Source organism: Hylaeus anthracinus, unplaced genomic scaffold (assembly GCF_026225885.1).
Source record: "Hylaeus anthracinus isolate JK02 unplaced genomic scaffold, UHH_iyHylAnth1.0_haploid 11982, whole genome shotgun sequence".
Taxonomy (NCBI): domain Eukaryota; kingdom Metazoa; phylum Arthropoda; class Insecta; order Hymenoptera; family Colletidae; genus Hylaeus; species Hylaeus anthracinus.
Window position 1 is genome coordinate 2405385 of NW_026534330.1, and position 23192 is coordinate 2428576.

General features: G+C 46.8%; 1 protein-coding gene across 5 annotated transcripts in view; it reads right to left on the reverse strand.

The window, feature by feature from the left end:
• Positions 1 to 737: 737 nt before the first annotated feature.
• The window catches only part of LOC128885881 (visual system homeobox 2-like), a 61011-nt gene continuing 38556 nt past the window's right edge, over positions 738 to 23192 (reverse strand). For 3 of the 5 annotated variants that reach the window (XM_054140199.1, XM_054140200.1, XM_054140198.1), the window contains 3 exons: positions 5348 to 5522; positions 4344 to 4595; positions 738 to 4078 (listed from right to left, as the gene is read on the reverse strand). In XM_054140199.1, coding sequence (XP_053996174.1) covers positions 3915 to 4078; positions 4344 to 4595; positions 5348 to 5522 — 591 coding nt within the window. In that variant the 3' untranslated portion in view covers positions 738 to 3914. The remainder of the gene's footprint in view (positions 4079 to 4343; positions 4596 to 5347; positions 5523 to 23192) is intronic. The other 2 variants (XM_054140203.1, XM_054140202.1) reach the window with 1 other exon arrangement.

The following is a 23192-nucleotide window of genomic DNA, read 5'->3' on the forward strand; positions in this document are numbered from 1 at the left end:
TCCCGCTGGAGCGCTGTACGGAGGTCGGGATTTTAGTTCGGCTTTCTCACCGCGAGATGGCGATACCTATTCACGTCCCATAAACGCGCGTATATTTGAAAATCAAACAAAAATTCGGTTATAAACTGCATTTTAGTTGTTAGTTCTATTAAAAATCGACTGAAACAATTCTTGTATTGCATAACTATGTCTCTGGTACCATATTTTAGACGCTAATTACCGTTAAAACGATGAAAACGTTATTTGTTCTGTACTGAGTCACATACGATGAGATATCAATTAATAGCACTCGTAGAAAAATGATTGTATTCAACGAGGTAAAATTTCATTTGCATTAACGACGTTCGGCGGGGATTTGTTATAAATTTAGGTCGCGAGCGTAATTTTACATTCGCGTAATAATTCAAACCCTACGTCAATTAATAAACTTTTAATTATTTTCCCTGTTCAAAGAACTCTTTATATCGGGCGCCATTATCGCTTGAAAACGATGTGGAAAAAAAAAAGTTTCACGATACATCGAAGTCCATAATTCATTTTTTAAATGAGAATTATTAAACGCTGCGTCTGAGAAATCCACGATCATCGTTAGACTTGATTAAGTTTTTTTGCTTTCAATCCTATTTTTAAATTTAGATTCATGAATTTTTATTTCCAGACCACTGCTACGAAGAAAAAGAAGAATCCATCGAAGGGACGAAGATGCAAAACACGAACGCAGTTGCCGTTTTGTTCAGAAACTTTATTTATTACATACACTAGCCGACTACTATGCATGCGTTGGGGCATTCAGATACAGGGAGTTCGCTTGCGATTCGACGAGCGTCGTTAAATGTGTGTGTCTCACATACAACGGCCGTTGTTCCAATTTTCGTCATTTCGTTTCACTCTTGCCTCCGTGGAGCATGTGGTTACCTCATCCCGTATTTGATTCGTTTAAATTATAGTGCGTTACGATACGTGTAATAATCCGGTGGGTCTAAGACGAACGAAACCCTCTGCTCGTCGAAGCTTTTTCCTCTCGGATCTGGGAATCGCTGTCGTCATTCAAGCAAATTAATCGTAAAGGAACGTGCAAAAGGAAGCAAGACTCGAGAAACTCGGGGTTGTGCAAAATGGCCGATCGCTGGACCGACTCTGTCAACGTAAAACTGCAAAGAGACTCGTCCGACTTAGCGTGCCTCGCAACCACATATATTCGTATTTATATTTCTTTATATATATATATATATATATATTTATATATGTATACTTTGTATTTATATATTTATATACAGTGGGTGGGGGTAAGGTAACGACGCCATCGCGGCAGAGAGGACTCGCTTCGAAGTGGAGGAATAAAAATTACAAATAGAGTTCGGCATTTTGGCAAGGATGGGCAAAATTCTTGTCTAGATACAAATTTCCAGTCACGAATAAAAGATGTATTTCGATCTGTTAAATGAAAATATAATTACACACAGTTCACGTTGAAGGGTTAAAAAGTTACTCGAGTATATAGTTCGCAAATGAATCGTTATAGGATGTTTTATGATTTATTCGTCGTATATTATTGAAATAAAATTTTGCCCACTTCTGTGCTTTTCGTTAACCGTGGGATGCGAAATAGATCAGAGGAATTACACCGACAAATTTCATCTTTCTTTTTTACACTTTTTAACAATACACAGTCCCAAGAATGGCCCGCGAGAACGATCTATCTTGGCTCCTAAATTATGTAACAAACAACTAGTCGGTTTCGTTCACTCCAGAATGCAACGCGACCTCCAGTCATGTCGGCCCAAAGTTACTCCATTTCATTTTACAATCCACATCCTACGATCAATGTTAACCAGAGACAGGCAAAATTAATCGTATTAGTGTTATACAATTTTAATTCCCTGTAAGAGCCTGTTCCATTAGGCCGAAACGTCGAGGAATCAAAATATTGCTCGAAGACCAATGAACATTGTCCTCTTTCGAGACTTCGCCTATTAAGTGCGAATAATTTAAATTCTAATTTTTATTCAACGCGCAAAGGACGAAAGCCTCTCGTTCGTTACTCGAAATTTTTATTCGGATAAGAATTCTGCCCATCCCTGGTCCCGATCAGCAACGAGTCGATCGTCCATCGTGGCGTCGTTACTTCGACGACCACCTCACGTAGGTGGATCCGTAAATAAAGTATAATGCCTTAACGAGCTAGAACTTATACCGACATATTGCACATTTGACAACAGTTACGTTCTTCTTTAAGTACTTGGGGGTATAGGAAGTGTTCGCTAATAAACAGTTTCTCGTGTACACGCTATCTCGCGGTGTCCACGACACATTCATTCATGTACACATCACTCACGCGTTATCGATGAAATAAATCCAGGATTCTCGCATTCAGAATTCCTCGCGAGTCTATCGTTATTCGAAGACCCGGAGGATTGTTCGACGACGCCCCCGAGGCGTCTTCGAAGTCATGTTCGATGTGTCTGTGGCTTCTAATTCGTTATTCGTTTCACTCGTCACGGTGATTCGTTCGATCCGTCGTTCGTTGCTAGTTCGGTGGTCTCCAAAAGGCGCAATGTTCGTTTCATCATACTCAAACACACTCTCCTGAATTCGGAGAACAGTCTGGTGATTTCGAGGATAATTATACATGACATTAATTCATTCACGACCAGCTTGAAATTGTCTGTCTTAAAAGAGGTATACGTCCGCTAACTCTCATTCAGATTCGATTGATCTATCTTATATAAAAAAATGCTAACAGTAATTTTATGGCTCAAAGTACCAGACTGACCTCTTCGCTGTACTCAATATCTCGATGCAGCACACATACACACACACGAGCGTGCGTCGTCGTACCTATGTATATATTTATATACGTATATGTGTAATGCATAATACAATTCCTATAGTATATATTACACATATACACGCACTATTTAAAGCGGCTATAACTCCTAAATAGTTAGTGGCGATCCACCTCGTCGGCTACTCGCGTCAGATCAATCCTGACAAGGACAGGACCCAAACTTCTCCTCAGATTTAGGTTTGCTTTACACTTCGATGCGAGTGTTTCCTAATTTTCATTTGGATTCAATTATTCTTTCTTACGAAAAAAGAATGCAATAGCTCCAATGTTTACACGTTGCACAACCCTAAATCCGAGGACAGATGAGGTTAACTCCCCCTGTCGAGTTAAACGACATAGACTCCTCGAATCTGAAATCGCGATAATCGAGCCGACGCCGACGTCTGGAAAGCCTTCCACGCTTCGCGATCGATGATTTGTCATTGTACCGGCCGTCCATAGGCCACCGTTTCGTTGATGAGGACCGACTCGAAGTAATTCCCGTTGTCCGTTTCCCCTCGCGATCGACATTGTCCTATCTAGTTCGAGGGTGATACGAGGAAAGCGTGAAGTAGGCCCTGTGCGATATCGACTATCGCTTCGATGATGCAGCCGGATGCAAAGTATTCGTTGTGTGGGGTGTCGGTGGTGGTGTGTCGTTTGCACATCTCCCGGTAGGCAGCTCCTCTGGACCGCGTGCAGTCCACAGACAGCGTCAAGAAGCAGTCTCTCTTATCCCATGGTACCCTTCGGGACTCATCTTCTCATACGTCCACAATACTCCGTCGAGATCAGTCTCCGTGATTCTATTTGTGGCAGCTCCGTCCTCGCATGGGCGATTTTCTCTGTCAATCGATCGTTCTCGATCATCTCGAAAGAACATTTAAAAAAAAAAAAAAAAATGCTGCCAACAATAACTCGAATAATTTCTCTCGTTCGCGTCTCGAGGCGTCGCCTGCTGGATTCGCAGAGCCAGTTGGATCGACTTCTCCGCGGCTGATCGATCGGAAATGGACTGTCTTCTCCTCTAAGTTGTTGAACGACTTCTTGGGTTCGATGATTTGCGGGAAAATCGTCGAAACGGCGATTAAACGGAGGCGTGAAGCGTGCTCGACGGGGGACCCGGCGGGTACGCGCTACTGGTGGGCGCCGCCGTGGGCTGGAGGCTCAGTTGCAGTTGATGCTGCTGGGCTTTCGCCCTCAAACAGGCGATGCTCTCGTTCCTGAGCTGCTCCGTGTCCTGGACCATTCCTGTGAAATGGAGATTCGAGCTGGTTAGTCGTTGACCTGGTGGTAATCGATTCTATCGTGTTTCCGATGAGGTATAGTGGGAACGAGTTACTCGAACCTTAAAAGGTGTGACTGGCGCGTGTAACAACAATAACTTTAGGATTCTCATTGAAATTTTGAATACAATTTTACCACAACTGGATGGATAGTAGAGAAACAACTCGGTGTTATTTTTGTCCGATTCGTGGTTTAATTCGCAGAAACGTGAACGTGAGTGAAATGGTACCTGAAGACGACGAAGGCCCCATGCCATCCTGACTTTCTTGTCCGCTCTCGGAGCTGGTCGGTCCGCCTTGGTGATGGCTATGATGGGGGCTGCTTCCGCTTCCGTTGTGGTCGTTTCCGCTGTCCTCGCCGCCAGACTTGAGATGCTCCGCCGCTTCGATTGACTTCCGGTGCATCCCTGCGGGGCCACAGTCAATCAGTTCTTGATTATTTTCGATATCTTGACTAAAGCTGCTCGTCTTAGATGATTGAGCTGATACACACGAAAAGAAAAACAAAGTCGAGATTTGCTCTAAAATTTGATTCGCGTTCATTAAGCGTTGCTGGCTCCGACGGTATGACTTTTAACCCTCTATAACCCCGCGTGACACTGAAATCATATACCCATTGCTCATAGTTTCAATCTTGAACTTAATCTATCGTTGTTCATTGTTGCATCTTTCTTTGTTGACGCTCAGAAGTCAAACGTAATTTGGGTTGCAGAGGATTAACGAAACGAGTCACCGGTAGAAACCGCAGATGGGCATAATTCTTATAAAATATCAATCAATGTTTTCGCCGAATTGTTTGATCGTATAAACGTCGAAGGACGTTTCACGTTGATTCTATTATTTCGATAAAATTGTGCCAATCTCCAGCAGAGACAAAAACCGAGCACGGCCCCGTCGCACAGTGGCGCAATCTCCGAATAAAAGCTAGCAGAGACAGTACCAAAACCACCAGCTGCGGAACTATCAAGACTTTACAAGCTCAAAAATAAATTTTTCTGCTTATATTGGATTAGTTGGACCACTGTACGTCGCCTTCACCTGCTACTTCTTTTCCGCGTCTTTCAACTGCTGCGAGAAATTCAGTGCGTGTCAGTAATGTCAAGGAATAAATTAATTTGCCGATAAGTTCAGCAGCGAAAGGGTCAGAAAGAAGATTGCGTCTCGGAAGTTAGCAAAACTTAATGCGTTCGACTGCGTCGAAATTTCGAGGGAACGAAACACTGACGATTCTCACCTAGCAGCCACGGCGCTACCGACTCGTTCTCTTTGGCGCTCTTCAGGATGGTCTCAGGAAGTGGCAAAGAGTGTCGTACCATCGCTCCGTACAGACCGTACTCCGCCATTATGGTGCTTCTGCCCCAACACTTCTCCGTTTTGCGCCATTTTGCTCTCCGGTTTTGAAACCACACCTGAAACGATAAATTTCGAATATGCCAAGGTCCTTTTCAACGAGAAATTAATATACACATATAAAAATCCCTATATTTTCAATACAAAAGTAGAATTACGTTTCGTCAACCTAATTTCAAATTGTGAGTGCACACGACTCATTTTATAAAGCATGGTTCATCGGATAATCGCGTCACAGTAACCCTAAGCGAGTATCGGTAGCCGAAGAAATCCCACCAAGCAGAAGATTGCTTGTTAGCGTTCGAATATTGCTTCCACAGCCTCAAAGAGGCTTTCCTGAACTGGACGAGACTTTCCTGACCACACTCTTGACTCACACGTTCATTTAATGATCATTGTCTCCTAATTGGCGCGGGATGAGCCCAGTTGCGTGCGATCAGTTTCGTGCGTGCGGTTCTGTGCATCCTCACAGTCAACTATTACGCTTAAACGATCACCTCGGGGCTCGTTATCCTGTTTTTCGCGGTCCAGTATCCAGTTAGGCTACTTGTTAACGATTCTGATCATCGGACCACCTAGGGCGGCGACGCGTGCCGCTTCCTCTAGACACGCTTCCCGTCCACGGACCAGTTTCAACTTTAACGAGCTTAATTCCTAAGAAGTTTCCCGCTCCGTGAACTGACAATGAGTAAACTAATCGTGGTTGTGAAATTGGTTATATAACCTGCGATGGAGTATTTTCTTTCGTATTGCCGCGAAATTTTGGTTGCAGTGATCGAATTCGAGCGCGATATTTTCACCTAGGCGGAAACGCTTTAACACCGAATCCTCTTTCCCATAGTCTGCGCGCGTATGCAACTAGAGATAGTGCTTTACAAGCTCCAGGACGCGATATCGTGGAAAACGATATTCTTATGCAATCGAGAGCAGATCAGCATTCGCAAGCGATAGCTCTGTACGATACTTCTCGATCGCTGCGCTCAACAGCAACATTACCGCGTTTTACTCGAATTTATTCCATCTTTCCCGTACTAATATCATCATCATCGATACACTTCTGTTTCAGTTAAACAAGAAAACCGTGCTGGCTCGCTTCGTGAACATCAATGTACATCAATATAAGTGTTAATTCCATCTACTAGAGAAACACAATTGATTTTAATGTAAGTTCAACTAATTTAATAAGCGATAATGGCTCCCGAGGTTTTTTGCGATCTCTGCATTCTTGTATTTAAGAAAAAAAAAAAAAGTTAGATAATGGCACGATTATTTATCGAAAAACAAAAAGGAAGATTGAACGTCGAACCAGCGAAATCCTGCCAGCAGGAATCGTTTCATCGACATCGTCGCTTCGTTTCGAAACGATTCGACAGCAGCCAATCCGTCACGCGCATTCAACTCCTTCCCAGCGAGAGGTGTACGTGATCGGCGGAGGATGTTATTTAAAAAAGGCCTGCACACGCATCATTTGCGACGACGTGTGTACCGGGCAGACACGGGGGAGGGGGACGAAGGCCAGGGCGTGTACCAATTTGTAGCAACAATGCTAAAGTCACCGGCAGAATTGGAACGTAATTCGAGTGAATGGGAACCCGTTGCCCTGTCAATTTGCCTTGCCACCCCGAAATTATCTTCCGCCTAGCTTTCGAACGAACTGCCCCGGCCTTTTTTTCGCGATTCACCATCCTCCCTCCCGCTGCAGAATAATATTCATGCAAATGTTTTTCCGTTTTCGTCGAGGAACGCGAGCCATTGTGCTCCTATAGGCTACATTTGGTGTGCTCGCAGCTCATTAGACTAGGCGCGATCTTAACGATAAATCCAAATTGAGATATCTTTGTTCCCTTTATAGTCATTTCGGGATTAATAGTAACGAGGACGATTCCGGCGCGACGAGGAATATTAATGCGTTTCTGGATCTGCTACTTGGACTCATCAGCGAGCATGTTCTGCGGTTGAGTTTAAGAACGAAACACATTAGTATTCCTCTTTGTGCGAGAACGTTGCTCGTTATCATTAAATCCTACGCGATCAGATACGAGATCAACCAAAGGTTGCACAACTATTTTTCCTCTTTTCTTTGGCATCGATCCTCGAACTTTTTGTAAGAATTCAACGCTTGTGTTCACGTCGTTAGGACCTAGTAGTATTAAAGTGCCGAGTGACATGTACGACGGCAAGTATTGTGACGCGTTCGTCTCCGTTAATTTTATTAAAATTCGCAAAGCGGGGGGCGGGAGGGGGGGGGCGGGGGAGCAAATAAATTGCGCAACCTCGCAGACGTGGGAATTCACAGTTTCGTTCAATCGATGACTGTGACACCGTCAATCCGTTTTCAGAGTCGGAAATCGCGTAATCGTACGTGACGGTCCGTCATTCCAGGCTGATGAAGGCGGAAAAGCAGACGCGTGGAATGCGGAGGAACGAAAAGGGATTGGGAGGCCGCGTCGCGGAAACGGTAATGGTCGCGCGGAACGAGAGAATCCTGCTGGAAATCTTTCATTGATCGTGGACAGCCGTGTTCTATTCACTGACGCGTAAATCATTGTACCGATCATAAAGCTGTTACTCGATTTCCAAGCGACTTCGCGAAGTCCCGCCATAACCGACGTGCTTGCGTGACGAAAATCGAAGAAATCGACTTTAAACGGTCTTCGAGTTCGAGCGACTCAGCGAACAACTTCTGCAACTCTCTTTTGACTTTTATTGCGGGGTGAACCGTTTACTGTCCCCCGCCCTCTCTCTCTCTCTGCGATTTCCTATAGACATCTTTAGCGTGATATCAAAACATAGACATGCTTCGTCCGATACAACAAGATGGGCATCTTTAGGTATGCGCGCTCTTTTCGTTGGTCATCCGATATCTTAAAGAAGAGATTGAAATAAAAGTCGTCTAGCAACAGCTTCTATCACTCGCGTATTCCGAGAGCGAATACAAAAGTATGACCTACAAACATGAACTTATTTACGCCTGGATTAACAAAAGGCTCGCATAACGTGAAATTGAACAGAGCAGCGACGGAAGGGGCCGTCAACTTCCTCGAAGAGGTCCATCGCGGGGCTGTCGCGAGTCCGCGTCGAGGGTTCACAAAGAGTCTCGGTGTCCGAAGAAGTTCGCAGAAGTAGTATCACACCCCTTTAGAAAACGAGGCAGGCGTTCTATAGAAAGACGCCTTCGGAGTTGGCGAGGGCTGCCAGGTCCGTCGCCCAATGAGTCCTTTATAGTTGGTAGGGATCGGAAATCGCGTACCGGGATTATCCTTCGGCATCCTGGAATAGCTTACCAAGAGACGGAGACACCGAAGCACGCTGACGGAGAATGGATATATAGAGGCCGCGAGAGGTGGGTGGGATGATCGGGGGAGGGGGTCGCACTGCAGAAGCAGCGGTAGCAGCAACGCCAACGGGCAACGAGGAGGAAGAGGATCCTTTATGGTGGCGTTCGTCGACTCGAAGGAGCGGGAACTCCGACGGTGGGTTTCTCTGTCCTCCCACCACCCCCCCCGTTCTCCTCCTCGTCCGCCCCCAACTCCTCTGCCCCTCGTCCTTCCCATTCTCTAGCTCGCCACCCCCTTTATTGGCACACCCGGTATAATAAGGAGTGAGTTTGTATTTAGTCGGCCATGCGCAGTACTGGCTGTTGGCGTATCATCGATCAGACCGGCGACTGACTATTGGACCAAAACAAGAGGATGAGAAAGGGAATGGGAATAAAGGGAGAGGGACGGCCGATATAGAAAGTGCGACGGGGAGAGAGCCTGGAAAAGTAGAAACGGCGGTGGGGAAGCCAGGGAAGCGGATGAAGCAGGACAGAGACAGTCGTTGGAGAGAAGGATAAGTGCGAGGGAAAGTCTCCGGAGGGGAGGTGGAGGCGAGTACCAGCTATGTACGTCCAAGTTAGACTCGAGTTAGTGTTGGTACGGAGTGATACGAGGCGAAGCAAAGAGGGTGATGTCGGATGGAGGTGGAAGAGGGACCCGCGGTAACTTCCTATGGATTCCCAATACACCGATATCAGGATACACGGTCGCGAAGTCAAGGGATAGCCAGCGATCGGGCGAGGAGGAACGGGAAAACGGAGGGAAGAGAAGAACAAGAAGAGGATACGGTGGCGGTGATAGCGAGGCGGGGGCATCGAGAGAGGGAGATAGGAAACGCGGGTGGAGAGGACGAGTCGACGGCACCCACCTGCCTGCCTGCTTCTTGCTGCAACACTCGAGCTCGATGCCAGCGCGATGTATTGAAACTGAGGCTGAAGAGTTGCCGTCAGGTACTATAGCAGGATGAGGGTCCTCGAAGGTCTACCTAACCGAAAGCTTTTTGATTTTCCGCCGTGGAGAGAGCCAGGCGGCCAGGAACACCCAGCCGCGATAACAGAGTTGGAAGCAACTTTATTTTAATAGAGCCGCGTATCTGGACTTGCAGACATTTTCGTTCGCAGTCCAAGAGGACTCAGGATCGTCGCGACGTGAGCATCTATGTCAACTCGCAGGATTGTGATTAGATACCTGCGATTAGATACTTACTCTTATCGAGTAATTTACATCGAATGAATTCCCCTTCCAAAACTTGTTTACATTTCACTATTTGTGAAAAGTTCTTCGTTCGGATGAGAATGCTGCCCACCTCCTCGCGACAGGCGACGCGGAAGACAAGGAGGCGCGGGGACGAAATTGCCAGCAAGAGAACGAGACCGTTATTTTTCTCTCAGGAGCTCCAGTCGTCATTGTCTTTCGGAATCCGAGCGTTCCCAGCGAACGGAAGAGCTAAGAATTCCGCGGATCTCATCGGCTGATACGCCTTCCACCTTCGAGTCGTAGCTAGCACCAATACAATCCGCGCAAGGTGATACTGTCCCGAGGATAATTGGAGATCTCGTTACTCCCCACCGGTAACTTCAATTTACGATCGACCGATAATGAGATATCGAGTTCTCTGCTTTCCCCTTTCCCCTGCCGAGTCGATCTCCCACTCTGGCTGCGCGATCTCCCCAACCCTCTGCGCGATACCCGCGTCGTCAAAGCTCGAACCGATCCTGGGACGTATTCGTATTAGATGCCCGTTACGTGCTTATTAAACGCTTTCCTTCTTGGTTATTAAACGCTTCCCTCTTCTCCCTTTTCCCACGAACCCTCTATGTCGTAATTTGTCCAAGCATATAAGAATCGGAAGTCAACGATTGAAAAAGAAAATTCTAGGGAACAGTTACAAATCACAGAACTCCTAATTATGTCTAAATTTAATTCTGACGCTTCGCCAAGTCCTCGTTCGAAGTTATCAGCGAGGATACTCCCAAAGGAACGTTCCCTATTTTCCCAATCGCCCAGGCACTGAATCACACTTTGCACAGATCATTTAATATGACGTACTACGATCATCAGGGCGAATAATGGCTCGTTCCCACAACCAGGAGTTGGGGAATCGGTAAGCCAATTAATCTCTTCCAATAAGTAACGCGCGTGCGGCGAACCTGCGAGGACGCGTTAACCCCCGAAAAACAGCGCGGCGTCGCTTGTTTGCCTCGTAATGCGCGGACAAGCATGTTCGGATAGGCTCGTTGGTCATCGACAAATAGTTCGGTTTGGGAGCAGGGGGTTGGACCCCATGCTGCGAAATGGCACGCGCCTGGGACGTCATTAGGTGGGACACTTGCTGGACGAAGGACGACCAGGAGGGTCCCGAGCGTTAATCATGACTTAGCCCTAGGCAGAAAGGATCGCGAAAGAGTGTATTAATATCGACTGCAGTATTTGGGTGAGAATGAATCCCTTCGCCGTGACACTCGTGGGTCCACGTTGCTGAAGAAATTTCTTCTGTTTCGGGGTATAGAGTTTCGGGTATATGGAACCAAAATAAACTGCCCACAATGATATGACCACAGCTCGTAGTATCGAGGTCCGATCGGTTGATTAACAGGAAATCACTAGATAGGAGTGTTCGATCGCGGCGTTGAGACTAATAAATGGCATCCGATTGAGGGGGAAACGATCTAGCAAGGAAGTGTATTAGCATCGACTAGATAGAATAGTAGAATTTAAAGGACCGATTTCTCAACTTTTGATGTCAGAGTGGTCAGTTTCGCAAATGAGGATTAATAGTCCAAAATGATTCTCCCATGTCTTCCAGTCACGAGCACCGATCGGATGATTAACAGGAAATCACCTGATTAAGGTGATCGATTGTGCGGTACACAAAGCCTGGACACTAATAGGGATCCTGATGAAGCTGTTATGCTGGTTAACGGTTGATATCCGAATGCTATTAGACGAGTCTCGCACCCCGAAGGATCGTATTAACATCGTGATACCGTTGTCACGTTTGCTCGATCATTGATCCAAACAATTTCAGGGACCACCGAAAAATCGATCTTTTCCTTCGCGAAACCAGACAGGGAACACAATGCCACGTCTAGCCCGCTCTTCGTTGAACAATTAATCGAATCCCTGTTCACCTCCTCTGTTAAGGGCTGTTTCTCTTAGGATTTTCTTACCAATTTCCTCAACGCGACACGGCCAAGATATCTATCTCGTTGATCTCCAGGAGAGACCCGTGTCTCATTAATTAACGTCAAGACGAACAGCTCGGTATCGCGTTTCCTTTTTCCGTTTCATCCCCGTTCCACGCAGACGTGTTTCCTCGTCTCCTGTCTCAGCGCTGTTTTCACCACGCAGACTCCGGGTTTCGATAGCGTTTCATCGGCGGCGAGGGCGTGGCGAAACTTCGGCCCATGCTTCTAACTTAATTCGGTTAGTCGAGATTTATATCCGCATCCAGCCAGTGTCCCCCTGCCCCGAGCGCCCCCCGACCACCCACACCACGCCAGATTTCCCTGCTGCGCAACGGGGTTTATTAGAATTTATAAGCGGTTCCGTTGACAATCGCGCAACGCCCAAATTGCTGGATGTTTCGCGTGTCCCCCCGATTTCCACCGCGTCGGGGCCCTTATTTATTTGCTACCCGATGGACGCGACCGCGGGACACTCGAGATGCGCGACGTTACTGGTCAATTTTTGGGGTGGAACGCGGCCAGCCGGAATTCATCGCTTTGTTTGCCGACGATTTTACGAGCTTCGACCAGCTTCCTTCCGCTCCTGAAAATCACTGACCTAAGAAACTGTCTGACGCACGAATCGCTCGGCAAATTGCCGCCTGATGCGTGAGAGTCTCCTGATTTGTGGTTGCTCGGTTTCCATAAGTAATTTTCGCTCGGTGGGAACGGGAGATTTAGACCTTCTTAACCCTGGGACTCCTGTTAGGGGTGCCGGTGAATGGGGACGCTCTCGCCACTTGTCAGTGTCTGTCTAGACGCCCAAAAGTCAAAGAGCCACCCCCTGACCGTGTGGATCATTTAATCATTCGACTACGAGCGATAGAAAATTCATGAGCTCGCCGCCAGAACCCTATTGAGGGGTTACAGGGTCTCTATTGGATTCGGAGGCTCGTGATGCACCGTATAAGCTTGCTTTTATGAGCGAACGATCGGGCGCTTCTTACGACTGGATTATCAGCGCCCTCCTCGTACCCTGCGGGAATTGTTGCTCGCTGAATCACACGTGGAAAATCCTATAATTCGACTTTAATTCGATCTGTCGGCAATTATGACGCCAATAGGGGGTAGGGGGTAGAGAGGTACAGGGGGCTGCGAGGGGTAACGGGGTCGCGACTGGTCGTCGACGGCGAGACTTTGTCAGCCACTCGTTCGCGACGAATTGGTTCGCTGAAAAACTCGTTGAATTCGACTGCTGGAAAACGATGAAATCGTTTCGTAATTACGCGCCATTATACGTAAAAACGCTCCGGGTCTAAAAAGCAATCGGTCGAAATTACGCGTCCCATCGAGCCCGCGTGCTTTTCGAGTCGTTCCACCGTTTAGGATTACCGACGCGTTGAAAATTTCTTTTGATCGTTCTGCGGTTTTATTAAAGCCTTATAGCGCTGCCTTTTTTCTCCATATCCTGTTTCTTCTGCGGATATTTTCTTTGTGACGTGGTCATTCCACCGTTCCTCTGGTTATCGAATTTGTCTCGACGTCTGCACGCTGGGTTCTCAGTGTACATTATTACTAATTATATAACAGTTGGAATTGTAAAAATAGAAACTATGGCACGTTTGCACGAGCAAGCGAAAAAGAGAGGATTGTGGCGAGAGAGATAGAGGTTCGGCGTGCAGGGAAAGAGGGTGAGCGACGTGCAGGATTGGAAGGGAAGAAAAATAGGAAGAGGGAAAAGAGAAAGCCTCTTTGCGAGGTTATATTTTTCTGAAACGCACTCGTCGCTCCGCCACAAAGGTCGTACCTCGCCATCTTCGTGCTGGTGTCGCCTGGTTCGCGGCTGGGAAACGAAAAGGCGAGAAAGCTCGTTGGATTTTAGACGCAATCAATTTAGGCTCCCGTCTTTGTGGATGGGCTGTCGCGAGCGCATGACGTGTGTTTGTGCGCGCTCGTGTCAGTGGTCCAGGGTGTAGGTGCGCGTAAAGCTCATCCGAGGACACTGCGCTCTCGAGTATTTAATGCGTTCGTAGCTTTGTAACCCCCTCTGGCGCGGAGCACACACGCGAACACCCTTCATGCGTACCCTGAACGCCGCTGTGCGCGTGCATCGCTTTCCTGTCGCGGTCGTGGCCATCGAAAAGACAAAATCAATAATTGGGCACGGACCAGGCCACGAAATTTACTACCGACGACGATTCCCTCGCCGTGGCCTATGCGTAATCACGCGTCGATTTCTCGAGCCTCCACGCGCGGGGGTGGCTCTCAATGTCCTTTCGAGGAAATTCAATTAACCCGCGCGACTCTTTCGGCTTTTCTTTTCAGCGCTCTCTCGGAGTTGTGATAAAAGAAATTTTAATTTTCTGAATTCTCATCTCTTAATTTACATTCAAATTAGACTCGAAAAGTCTGCTCAACGAGTGTCAGAGATACTCCATAGCTGTGTCAATTTCTTCCTGGCGTGATCACATAATTTCGGATCAAAGTCATCGTTGACGCTCTTCAGCCGAGCCTTCCCGATAAAAAGAAGATTTTCGTAATCCGTTAACGATGGTCCGACGCGAAAATATTTATTTTAGCCGGGCCGAGAGGGGCTAATTTGAGGGCTCAGCCTTATTTACACAGCGTTAGCACGGCCTTTAGAACGTGTTAACGTCTCCTCTAGGCACTCGAACCGTCTCCTCGGACCTTCACCCAGGATATCCACCTGTCGTGCTACGCCTGCAAGGTAGAATTGAATTTTTCTGAAAATACCGTGACGATCGTTGTTCCTTGGAACTAAAATAACAGCCGGCGTTTTAAGGGTGGGATAATTTCAACTAGTCCGGCTGGTAATTGTGAAAACACCCTGATTTCACTGTCCGTCGATTTGTCTGAAGAGGAAAATACCATTTAACGACTCGATTCTATTGTTGCCTCTGCAAGCAATCGTGTCGGTAGATGGGAATTTATATATTCAAAAGAATAAAGAAAATTTGTTCGCGGCACTTGTGATTTTGTTACGGAATTGATTGAAAAGCAAAAGTTTCAGTAGCCGTGGATTGGTCGCGAGAGAGAGAGAGAGAGAGAGAGTAACGCGGGAGAGATAATTCACGCATGCTTAATGCGATGGCGAGAGTTTCAGCGAAGTCGAGCCGAAAATTACCATAAATTCGCCGTGCGAATGGTAATATCCCGGCATAATTTACGTCGACTTACGACGTTGGCCGCCTATTAAACATAAACACAAGCAGTGGAAAGTCTCGTCCGTTGAAAATTCGCGGGTCATTTGAGCCGTTTCCGCGCCATTACCCTTTCTTAGCCTGGCTTCTTTGCGAGCTTAGGTGGACGGAGGACGGAGGACGAGGAGCCCCGAAGAGAGATCGAAGTCGAGCGTAAGAGGGTTGAAGAGGAACGGGTCCGTGGGACCGGGGGGATGGAGAACGTAACTCGATTCCTCGTTACTTTCTTCTCTACGGGTAGATTATATCCTCGAAACGAGCCAAACTTTCAGCTTTCCTCCCTTTCTTCCTGTTCATCGGTCTAAACGACCGGCCCAGGACCCTTGAATTCACCGATTTCATTCGGTGCGAGCACGATGGATCGCGTTGCTCGCTCGTATTTACGCTCTTCCTGCACGTCTTCAGCATCATTGTCACAAACAGGACTGGCTCGAGAATACCCGTCGCCCCTTGAGTCGCGTCGGTTAGTCTTTTCACTGCTGAATCAGTGTTCGAAGGTAAAACATTTGCGCTTTCTTTCTTTCGTTACTTTAGTTAATCAGCTAGTGATTTTCTTAACTTATCTGAAATCTGAATATCGTATGTATTATAACGATAATTTTTGTTTGAAAACGTTAAAGTGATGCTAGAGAATGTTATTATTCTAAACAAATGTTTCATGAGTTACTTCAATTTCGAGTATCAAACGAACGATGGACGAAGAAGCTCATCACTTTAATGGAATAAATATAGTGTTTCCATTCGTCGTCTGTTCGAATAAAGTTACGAGCGCCCTTAAACCTCGCCTGAGCTATCCTAAAGCCGTCCCTGGTTGCGAGCCATTTTGGTAGCAGCCGAGAGGGAGGAGAAACGGTTTTGTTCGTTCTCGCTGGTTAATGCGCCACTCCCGCGACAACGAATTGCACGCGGAAACGAGAGAATTAAAAATGAAAATTCGTAATATGCCGGCGGGGATTATGCTTCATTTTCAGCGATTACTTTCCTCCTTGAATACCGAGCGCTTAATTTTCTGCTTGTCCTTGCGGAGCGTCCCGCGTCGCCCGAAGACATTCGCGTCGGGGAGACTTCTTTTGCGAACTTCTGGACGCCTTTCACTCGCTTTTGATGGCGCGAGCAATCTAAATGCGGGGAGCTCGATCATTTTCTCCTAATGTGAACTCACGACGAAGCGAAAGAGTTACAAGATTCTACGGACTATGAAGGATTACTTCCATCTTGTTCTACGTTCATTATTATTTGCCAGTGATATTTCATTGAGTATCATTCAGGACGAGCTTAACTTAATCCTTTTCTTTTTTCCTCCTCTAGAACAATTATCTAGAATCTAGGATCTCGTTACCTAGAACAACATCCTTTGGGGATACTTCAATAATTCTTCGTTTTAATGTAAATATGTGTTAGATAAAAACAACTGTAAAAGGCTTTTACCACCGCTACTCTTAAGTCATGTGAAAGTAATCAAACAGAGAAGTTTGGAATACTTGAAAATGTGCTGGAATAGGGGATGGTAAAGTTATCGAGGCATCTTTGTTTTCCATTCTATTGCTGGCAGCTGCCGCATTTGTCTTCGTATCGTAAGAAAAAGGGCCAGCCCGTTTACGATCGGGTCAATCTTTCACATAATTTAGTAGAAGGCAGCGTTCCCTTTCTCGTGGAGCCATTGGACGAGAACAATCGAGGAATCGAGGATCTTTGCCGAGCTAGATCGAGTTCGAAACGAACCTCTTATCCGGTTTTACGAGCGATGCTTTATGCGCGCGGCTCGCAGCGTTCCTCCTCGGAAGTTCTCGAAAGGAACGCCATTTTGTTGAGCGTAACGAGTTGTTCTGTCGGGGATCAAACGCCGCTTCGACTCACGTATTAATGAACGAGCACACGAGAGGCTGAATCATTCATTCGCCTTATTTTTTTATTGCACCTTAACCCAGAAAAAAGCAAATTTTTACGCGAGTTTTGGATAACAAATGAAATTGTTACCTATTTATTAAATAACAAACGTATATAATCTGAAGTTTTTCAGCAAAGTTCAACTCCAAATATTCCAACGATCAACACTCTTCTAACTTGCCCGACGAACAACCTCCTTTGGACCATTCCTTAGCAACTGCTCATAGAATTACAAATCCGTCCTCTACAAATATTGTAACAAATCCTCGGTGCCAGATAAGTATCTTCTCTTCCTGTACAACGTGATTACGAGTGACTAACGGGACTCTGTCGTAACGCTCCACCAACAAACAGTTCATTGGCCATGGTTCGAGGACAGGGAATCATCCTCGTTCATCAGTCGAACGTTTTCCTGGTCGAAGCTATCCGGGTAATGAGGGCCCGAGACTCCCACGGGCTCGTTCGAAAAAACAACACGCGTATCTCAGCCGTAAGCGGCCCATTAGCGAAGAATTTTGACGTGGCTCGCACAATCGTTCGCGAGAGAGGATGGAAAGCTAGCCGACCGCGCTTATACGAGAAAAAATTGACTTCAAGTAGCGACGAACGGCTCGCTAGACGCAAGTCATCCACGGGGCCCTCTGGAGGGTTCTCAGCCTGCTTCCACGTACGTTCCTTGACAAAGGTTTCTCTGAAGGAAGCCCCCTTTCTGACAACAGGGCTCCATTGTCAGTCCCCGTTTCAGTCGAGGCGCCATTGAGGATTCGTTAGAACTGCCTGCCAGGTAACGCGCGAGCCACCTCGCGTCGTCGACGGGTCCCTTCGATCGTGCACGATCATCGTCGGCCCACTGCTCGATACGACTCGTAGGCGTGTAATTATTGGCTCGAACAACTGGTCCGTGATGCCAGGGTTTTGAGGAATCTTCGAATTTGCGGATACAAACCGGTGGAGAGTTTCACTTTGGTCGAGAAAGAGGAAGATAGAGTGTTGAAGTTTGGATGGGACTCGTGTTCAGTGATGGCAGTCTGTTCCTTTCCGATATCGCGAACATAAAGGGAACCGTAGACATTCGGCAAACCTAACGCGCGTATTGTCGAATTAAAATCGTATATCGCAAATGGAATTAGCGTCAGGAAGGGACAGAGGTCCATTCTGAATGCAGCCCACAATTTATCAAGCGTCTCGCGCGCGTGTCAGCCGGTAAAATTAAACAATAATCGAACAGTGATTCGTGGTGTCATTTTGTCCGAAACACATTCGCGAAGTGGGACCCCCCTCTGCGTGTATATATCGATCACGTTGAAAGGACGTGCGGCGGGCTGTAATTTTCGCACCCCCGTAAGAAGCTGGTAACCCTCCTGTCGCCGAAATTACGTCCGTTTGTGCGCGATTCCGCGCGCCAATCAGACGCAGCCTCATTTTCCGAGCACGAGAGCGATCGCGATAACGAGTAGTCAAGTCGATCGGCCGGTGCTGTTTCCTATTGAGCCTCTTGTATGGGGTGAATTCGGGAATCAATCTCACCCTTTGCGTCGAACTTCTTTCGCGAGGAGGCTCGCAGACGTTATTAGAGTCAACGATCTCTAAAAAGGACCTGGTTTCATGCTTGTTATTTATTTTATAATTTAACGTATTTGTTAGCAAGTATAAAACGATTGGAACCCCCTTCGATTAATTTATGTTTATACTCGAAATAATGAGTATTATTATATACCTTAACCCACTTTGCACCCCTGTTGAAATTAATTAGAATTTTGTGAAAATATTGTCCAAGTATAACGCAAGAAAATGGAAACTACGAATTCTCGTTCTCCCCTACACGAGAACTCCAAATTTCATTTCATGTTTATCCTCGTACAAACGTAACGCGCTGCTGAATGGGGCTTCGGTTCTCAATCTCGTCTGGGAAGGGATGTGCTTGGAGATTGATCATTTTGACGGGAAAAGCGACAGGACCCGTGGACCGAGTTGCGGGAACGAGCAATTATATCGTCGCATAGGAGATTCGCATGCACAATTACGCGAACAACCGGGACGGAGGTCTGTCGAAGACATTTCGATTAACTTCGCCGCGGGAGCGTTCCGACCTTTCTTTCTACGAATAGTCAGCATCCGGTGCGAACAACTCGTCCCGACGAGTCCTGCAAAATTAGACGTTGGATCGAAAAGATGGAAACCGAATCGAGGGCAACAGATGCCATCCTCTTCGAGCTTCAAACTTCATCGAAATGCCGGAGTTAGAATCTAATCTTTTTTATGTACCCGAGGAGTTCCGACAACGAACATTACGAAGTCTACTATGCTTTCAGACGTCTGAAAGTTTCTCATTTTGTCGCGACCCGAAGACGAAGAAATATCCTTTGTGTCCTCTCTGTTCTTGGAAGAAGACGTTTTCCTTTCTTCTTTCCCTTCCGTGGACGTTTCGTCTGCCATGCCATTGTCCCCTTCGAAATGAGAAAGCCTCTTGATATAAAAAATCAACAATCGTCTCGTCACAGAGATCTGCCAGCTCCCTTTCAATTTTTTTTTTTTCGATCGAACAGACTCTTATCGAATGAAGCGGCTTTGAAAAAGCGACGATATACTGTAGATATACCTTTTACTTTTCTGACTCACACCGCCATGATTCTAGGTATTTCAATTAATAACCCTTCAACGTGACAGACCTGACAGTTGGCGTACTGTGAAATTAACCGTTGGAGACGGTAATATCGCCTGATAGCGGAAACAGCCCTTTCCGGTCTACTCTTCAAAAATTTCAGAGTCAACAGCGCGTTACGACTCAACGAATGGTGAAGCCGTTAGAACGGAATTTTCATAGCGTAGACAATTGGAGAATAGAGAATGTGCGTACAATTGAAATATTTAAAAAGCCACTTTCCATAATTTTATATTCATAGAGTAACGTATTTCTCTTTGCCTTGACTCTCGGATCAACATAAATTAAATTTACGATTTGGCTACTCTTTCCCGAGTTTATCGACAAAATTTCTGAAGGTGTCAGCGATAGCTCGATCGCGGTCTGAACTCGCGTAGAGCGCATCAACCGTCAGAAAATGGCCCTAATCGATACGAAAACTGGCCGCCGCGGCGCTCGTCCTCGCGTCGTAGCCCCGAGACACGCGTGGGCGTGCGCGCACACGAGCGCGCTCCGAAACAAAAAAAGGCGCGCGCGGAACAAAGGGGCAGAAAGGAGCTACAAAGAAATTAGAAAAGAAAAAAGGGGGCTCGAAGTCGTCGGGGAACAGGCAGTAACAGAGCAAGGGACGAAGGAACTCGCGGTGCGAGCGAGTTGGATCGAGAAGCGGAAGGAGATTCGCGAGACGAAGCGAGACGAAGAGAGTAAACGTCGGAGTGGCGGAGGGACGAAGGAGTAGGAGGTTGGCGTGGGTGTCGATGGGAGAGGGGGGAGTGAAAGAAGAGGTAGAGAAAAGAGGAAGAAAGCCCTGGCACTCCCACACAAAAATATCACCGTTAACGATTACCAACCCCTCTTTTCGTCCCGCGCTCGTTATATTGTGTCCCCGCCGCGCGCGCAAATTTAGAAACAAAAGACGGGTGGAAGGCGCGGTCTGATTGGCCGACCGGTCCGCGACTCGTGTCTCTGATTGGCCCGCGGGACCGCACCCATCCTGCAATGGCCGCTTTGTCGTTTCACGCCGCCACTTCTCTCTCTCGCTCTTCCTCTCTGTGTATACGCGCCTGCACGCTTCAGCCGCGAAGCTTCAACAACCCCGTGAAGCGCGACTCGACCGTACCCCTTCCCCTACTCTGTTATACGAGTCTCTCTTTCGCACGTTTCATCCCTCTTTCTCCGCCTAACCGACGCGTCTTCGACACGCTCACCCCCGAGCGTTTCTTCGCCACCCCTAGCGTCGACTCCTCCAGCGGTTCCTTTGCCACCTTTGCTTCGCGGACCACCACCGCCAACCCTCGAATTATATCAAAATCTAATCAACGACATACGTGCACGGCCCTATGTCGCGATTGTTGGTGCGAGTTCAACGAGTTACTTTAAATAATCAGCCGGAGTATCTTTGTCTCACTAATTTCAAGAATCGAGTTTCGAATTTCTGGTTGTAGGAGGGGTAGAAGTAGAAGACTCAAAACGGGAGGTAAATAGATAGCTATTAGGCTAGAGTTAACCTCTGGTTCAACCCTCGATTCTTCGCCACCCTCGACGTCACGCGGTCCTCCTTTGCCCTCACTCTTCAAATTATTTTCAAATATTTTTCTTGGTTCTCTATACCTTGCTTGCACTTTATCCCACTATAATTATATAATTTTAGCGTTAGTGTAGGCTTCTGATAGTTCGTGGTCTCGCGAGGGGGTGATTGACATGTGTTTGGAACAGACTGGACGAAATCGAGTGAATGTTTAGAAGGAACGGATTCCTGGAATGCATGTAAAGATTTTGGAGTACTGAGCACCATCGTTTTACATTCAAGCTCCAAAGAGGTGCGAATCATGTACAATTTTTATTTCTCCAGCACTTGCTCCACCATGACGCTCAGCTCCTCTATTAGTATCACTCCTAGCTCACTCTGCCTACCAGCACGTCCTTAAAATTGTTATCCATGCCATGAACCTTTCCAAGGCCAATGAATTCATCTATCCATCGCCCTCTTTAACAGGACACGCTCGGACCGCACGCATGTCGCTCGAGGAAGGAGGCACTGGCGCGAAATACCAAAGAGGAATAGAGGCAGAGTGAACGCTGCGGGGGCGGAGGGTCGAATTCGCGATGAGAGGAAGAGAAATGAGGAACAGGAGAGAGAGGGAAGCTTGTCCCGGGTCCGCCATGCGGAAACCTATCTCGGGCTATGTAGTACTCTACGAGTTCGCGGTAACTAACCGTCAGCCCGGGAAAATTCTCCCTTTATGGTCGCGCCTTTTGGTCCTGCCACTCTCCACCCCCGAGAACGAACCGCCGTACCCCTGCCCCTTTCATTTGCGACTGTTCTTTCGCCGCTTTATGCCGAGCGTCGATAATTCTGCGCGATATCGTCGCGAGATCGGCTGAGTTGCGATTCGCTAGTAGTTGGAGGAGGAGCAATGGGTCGTTGTGTCGTCGCTTGTTGCGTTGGAAACAAGATTGCATTGGTAAGATTCGCGTCGGAGGAACGAGTCGTTGAGCTGCCACTCGGGTTGGGAAAGAGACTTGGATGTTCGCGACGCTATCGCTGAAACGTTGAGCTATCCTTTCTGGCACTTGTCGATTTAAGAGTTGGCCCTCTTTGACGTCTCGTAAAGTCTTAATTCGTTAATTATTTGCACGATATTGCATAATTAGTTGCTGTACGGAGATATTGTAGGAAGAAAATCGAGTCGGCGCACTATCGATTGATGCATCGCAATCAGGAAGTGAATTAATGTATTACAACGTTGAAAATGAGCAGCTTTTCCGCGCTCATTATATTGACGATGTATGAAGGTATAAAATTAATTGCTCGGCAATTTACACGAACGCAACCAATATCAAATGCGTGCTAATTGATAATAATTCTCTTTGACGAATAAACGCAGTGTTAAATCTGCTTGCAAAAGCCTCTTCGCCAGTGTAATTCTAGGACCGAATTATCAACGACAGAACGACGGACATTTTAATTGCGTAAAAACATATATCGCAGCTTTATATTTTCGTATTATTATCCCGTACAGCGTGATTAATTTTCAAAAGAGCGTGTAACGTTGTTAATTCTCGTTAAGGACAAAATTACCGACAACAGTGCGCTGCGGTTTTAACAGCGAGTTATACTTAAACCCACGTGGAGGCAAAGTGTCCCCCTGACTATACGAGAACAAAAGCTCTCGACGTGCTGGCAAATGAGCTTGGAAAATTCGCGTTACGCGTCTTTCGAAATTTCGTGCTGCCAACAATTGAGAAAGAAATCGCATTGTGCGGCGATTTAATAGGTGAACGATGGAAACGTTTTTCTCTCATTCAAAACGAGCACTTTTGTTTCGCACACTGCCAACTCAGAGCGGAAAATGGACCAATTTAGTGGCATCTACTTCACGATTTTACGTTTGCTCCGCCCCATCGCGATTCACTCGTGAATTCATTCCAAATACAAATACTTTTCGTAAAGACTTCTTTTTGGAATCATCGACCCAGCGGGTAAATCGAT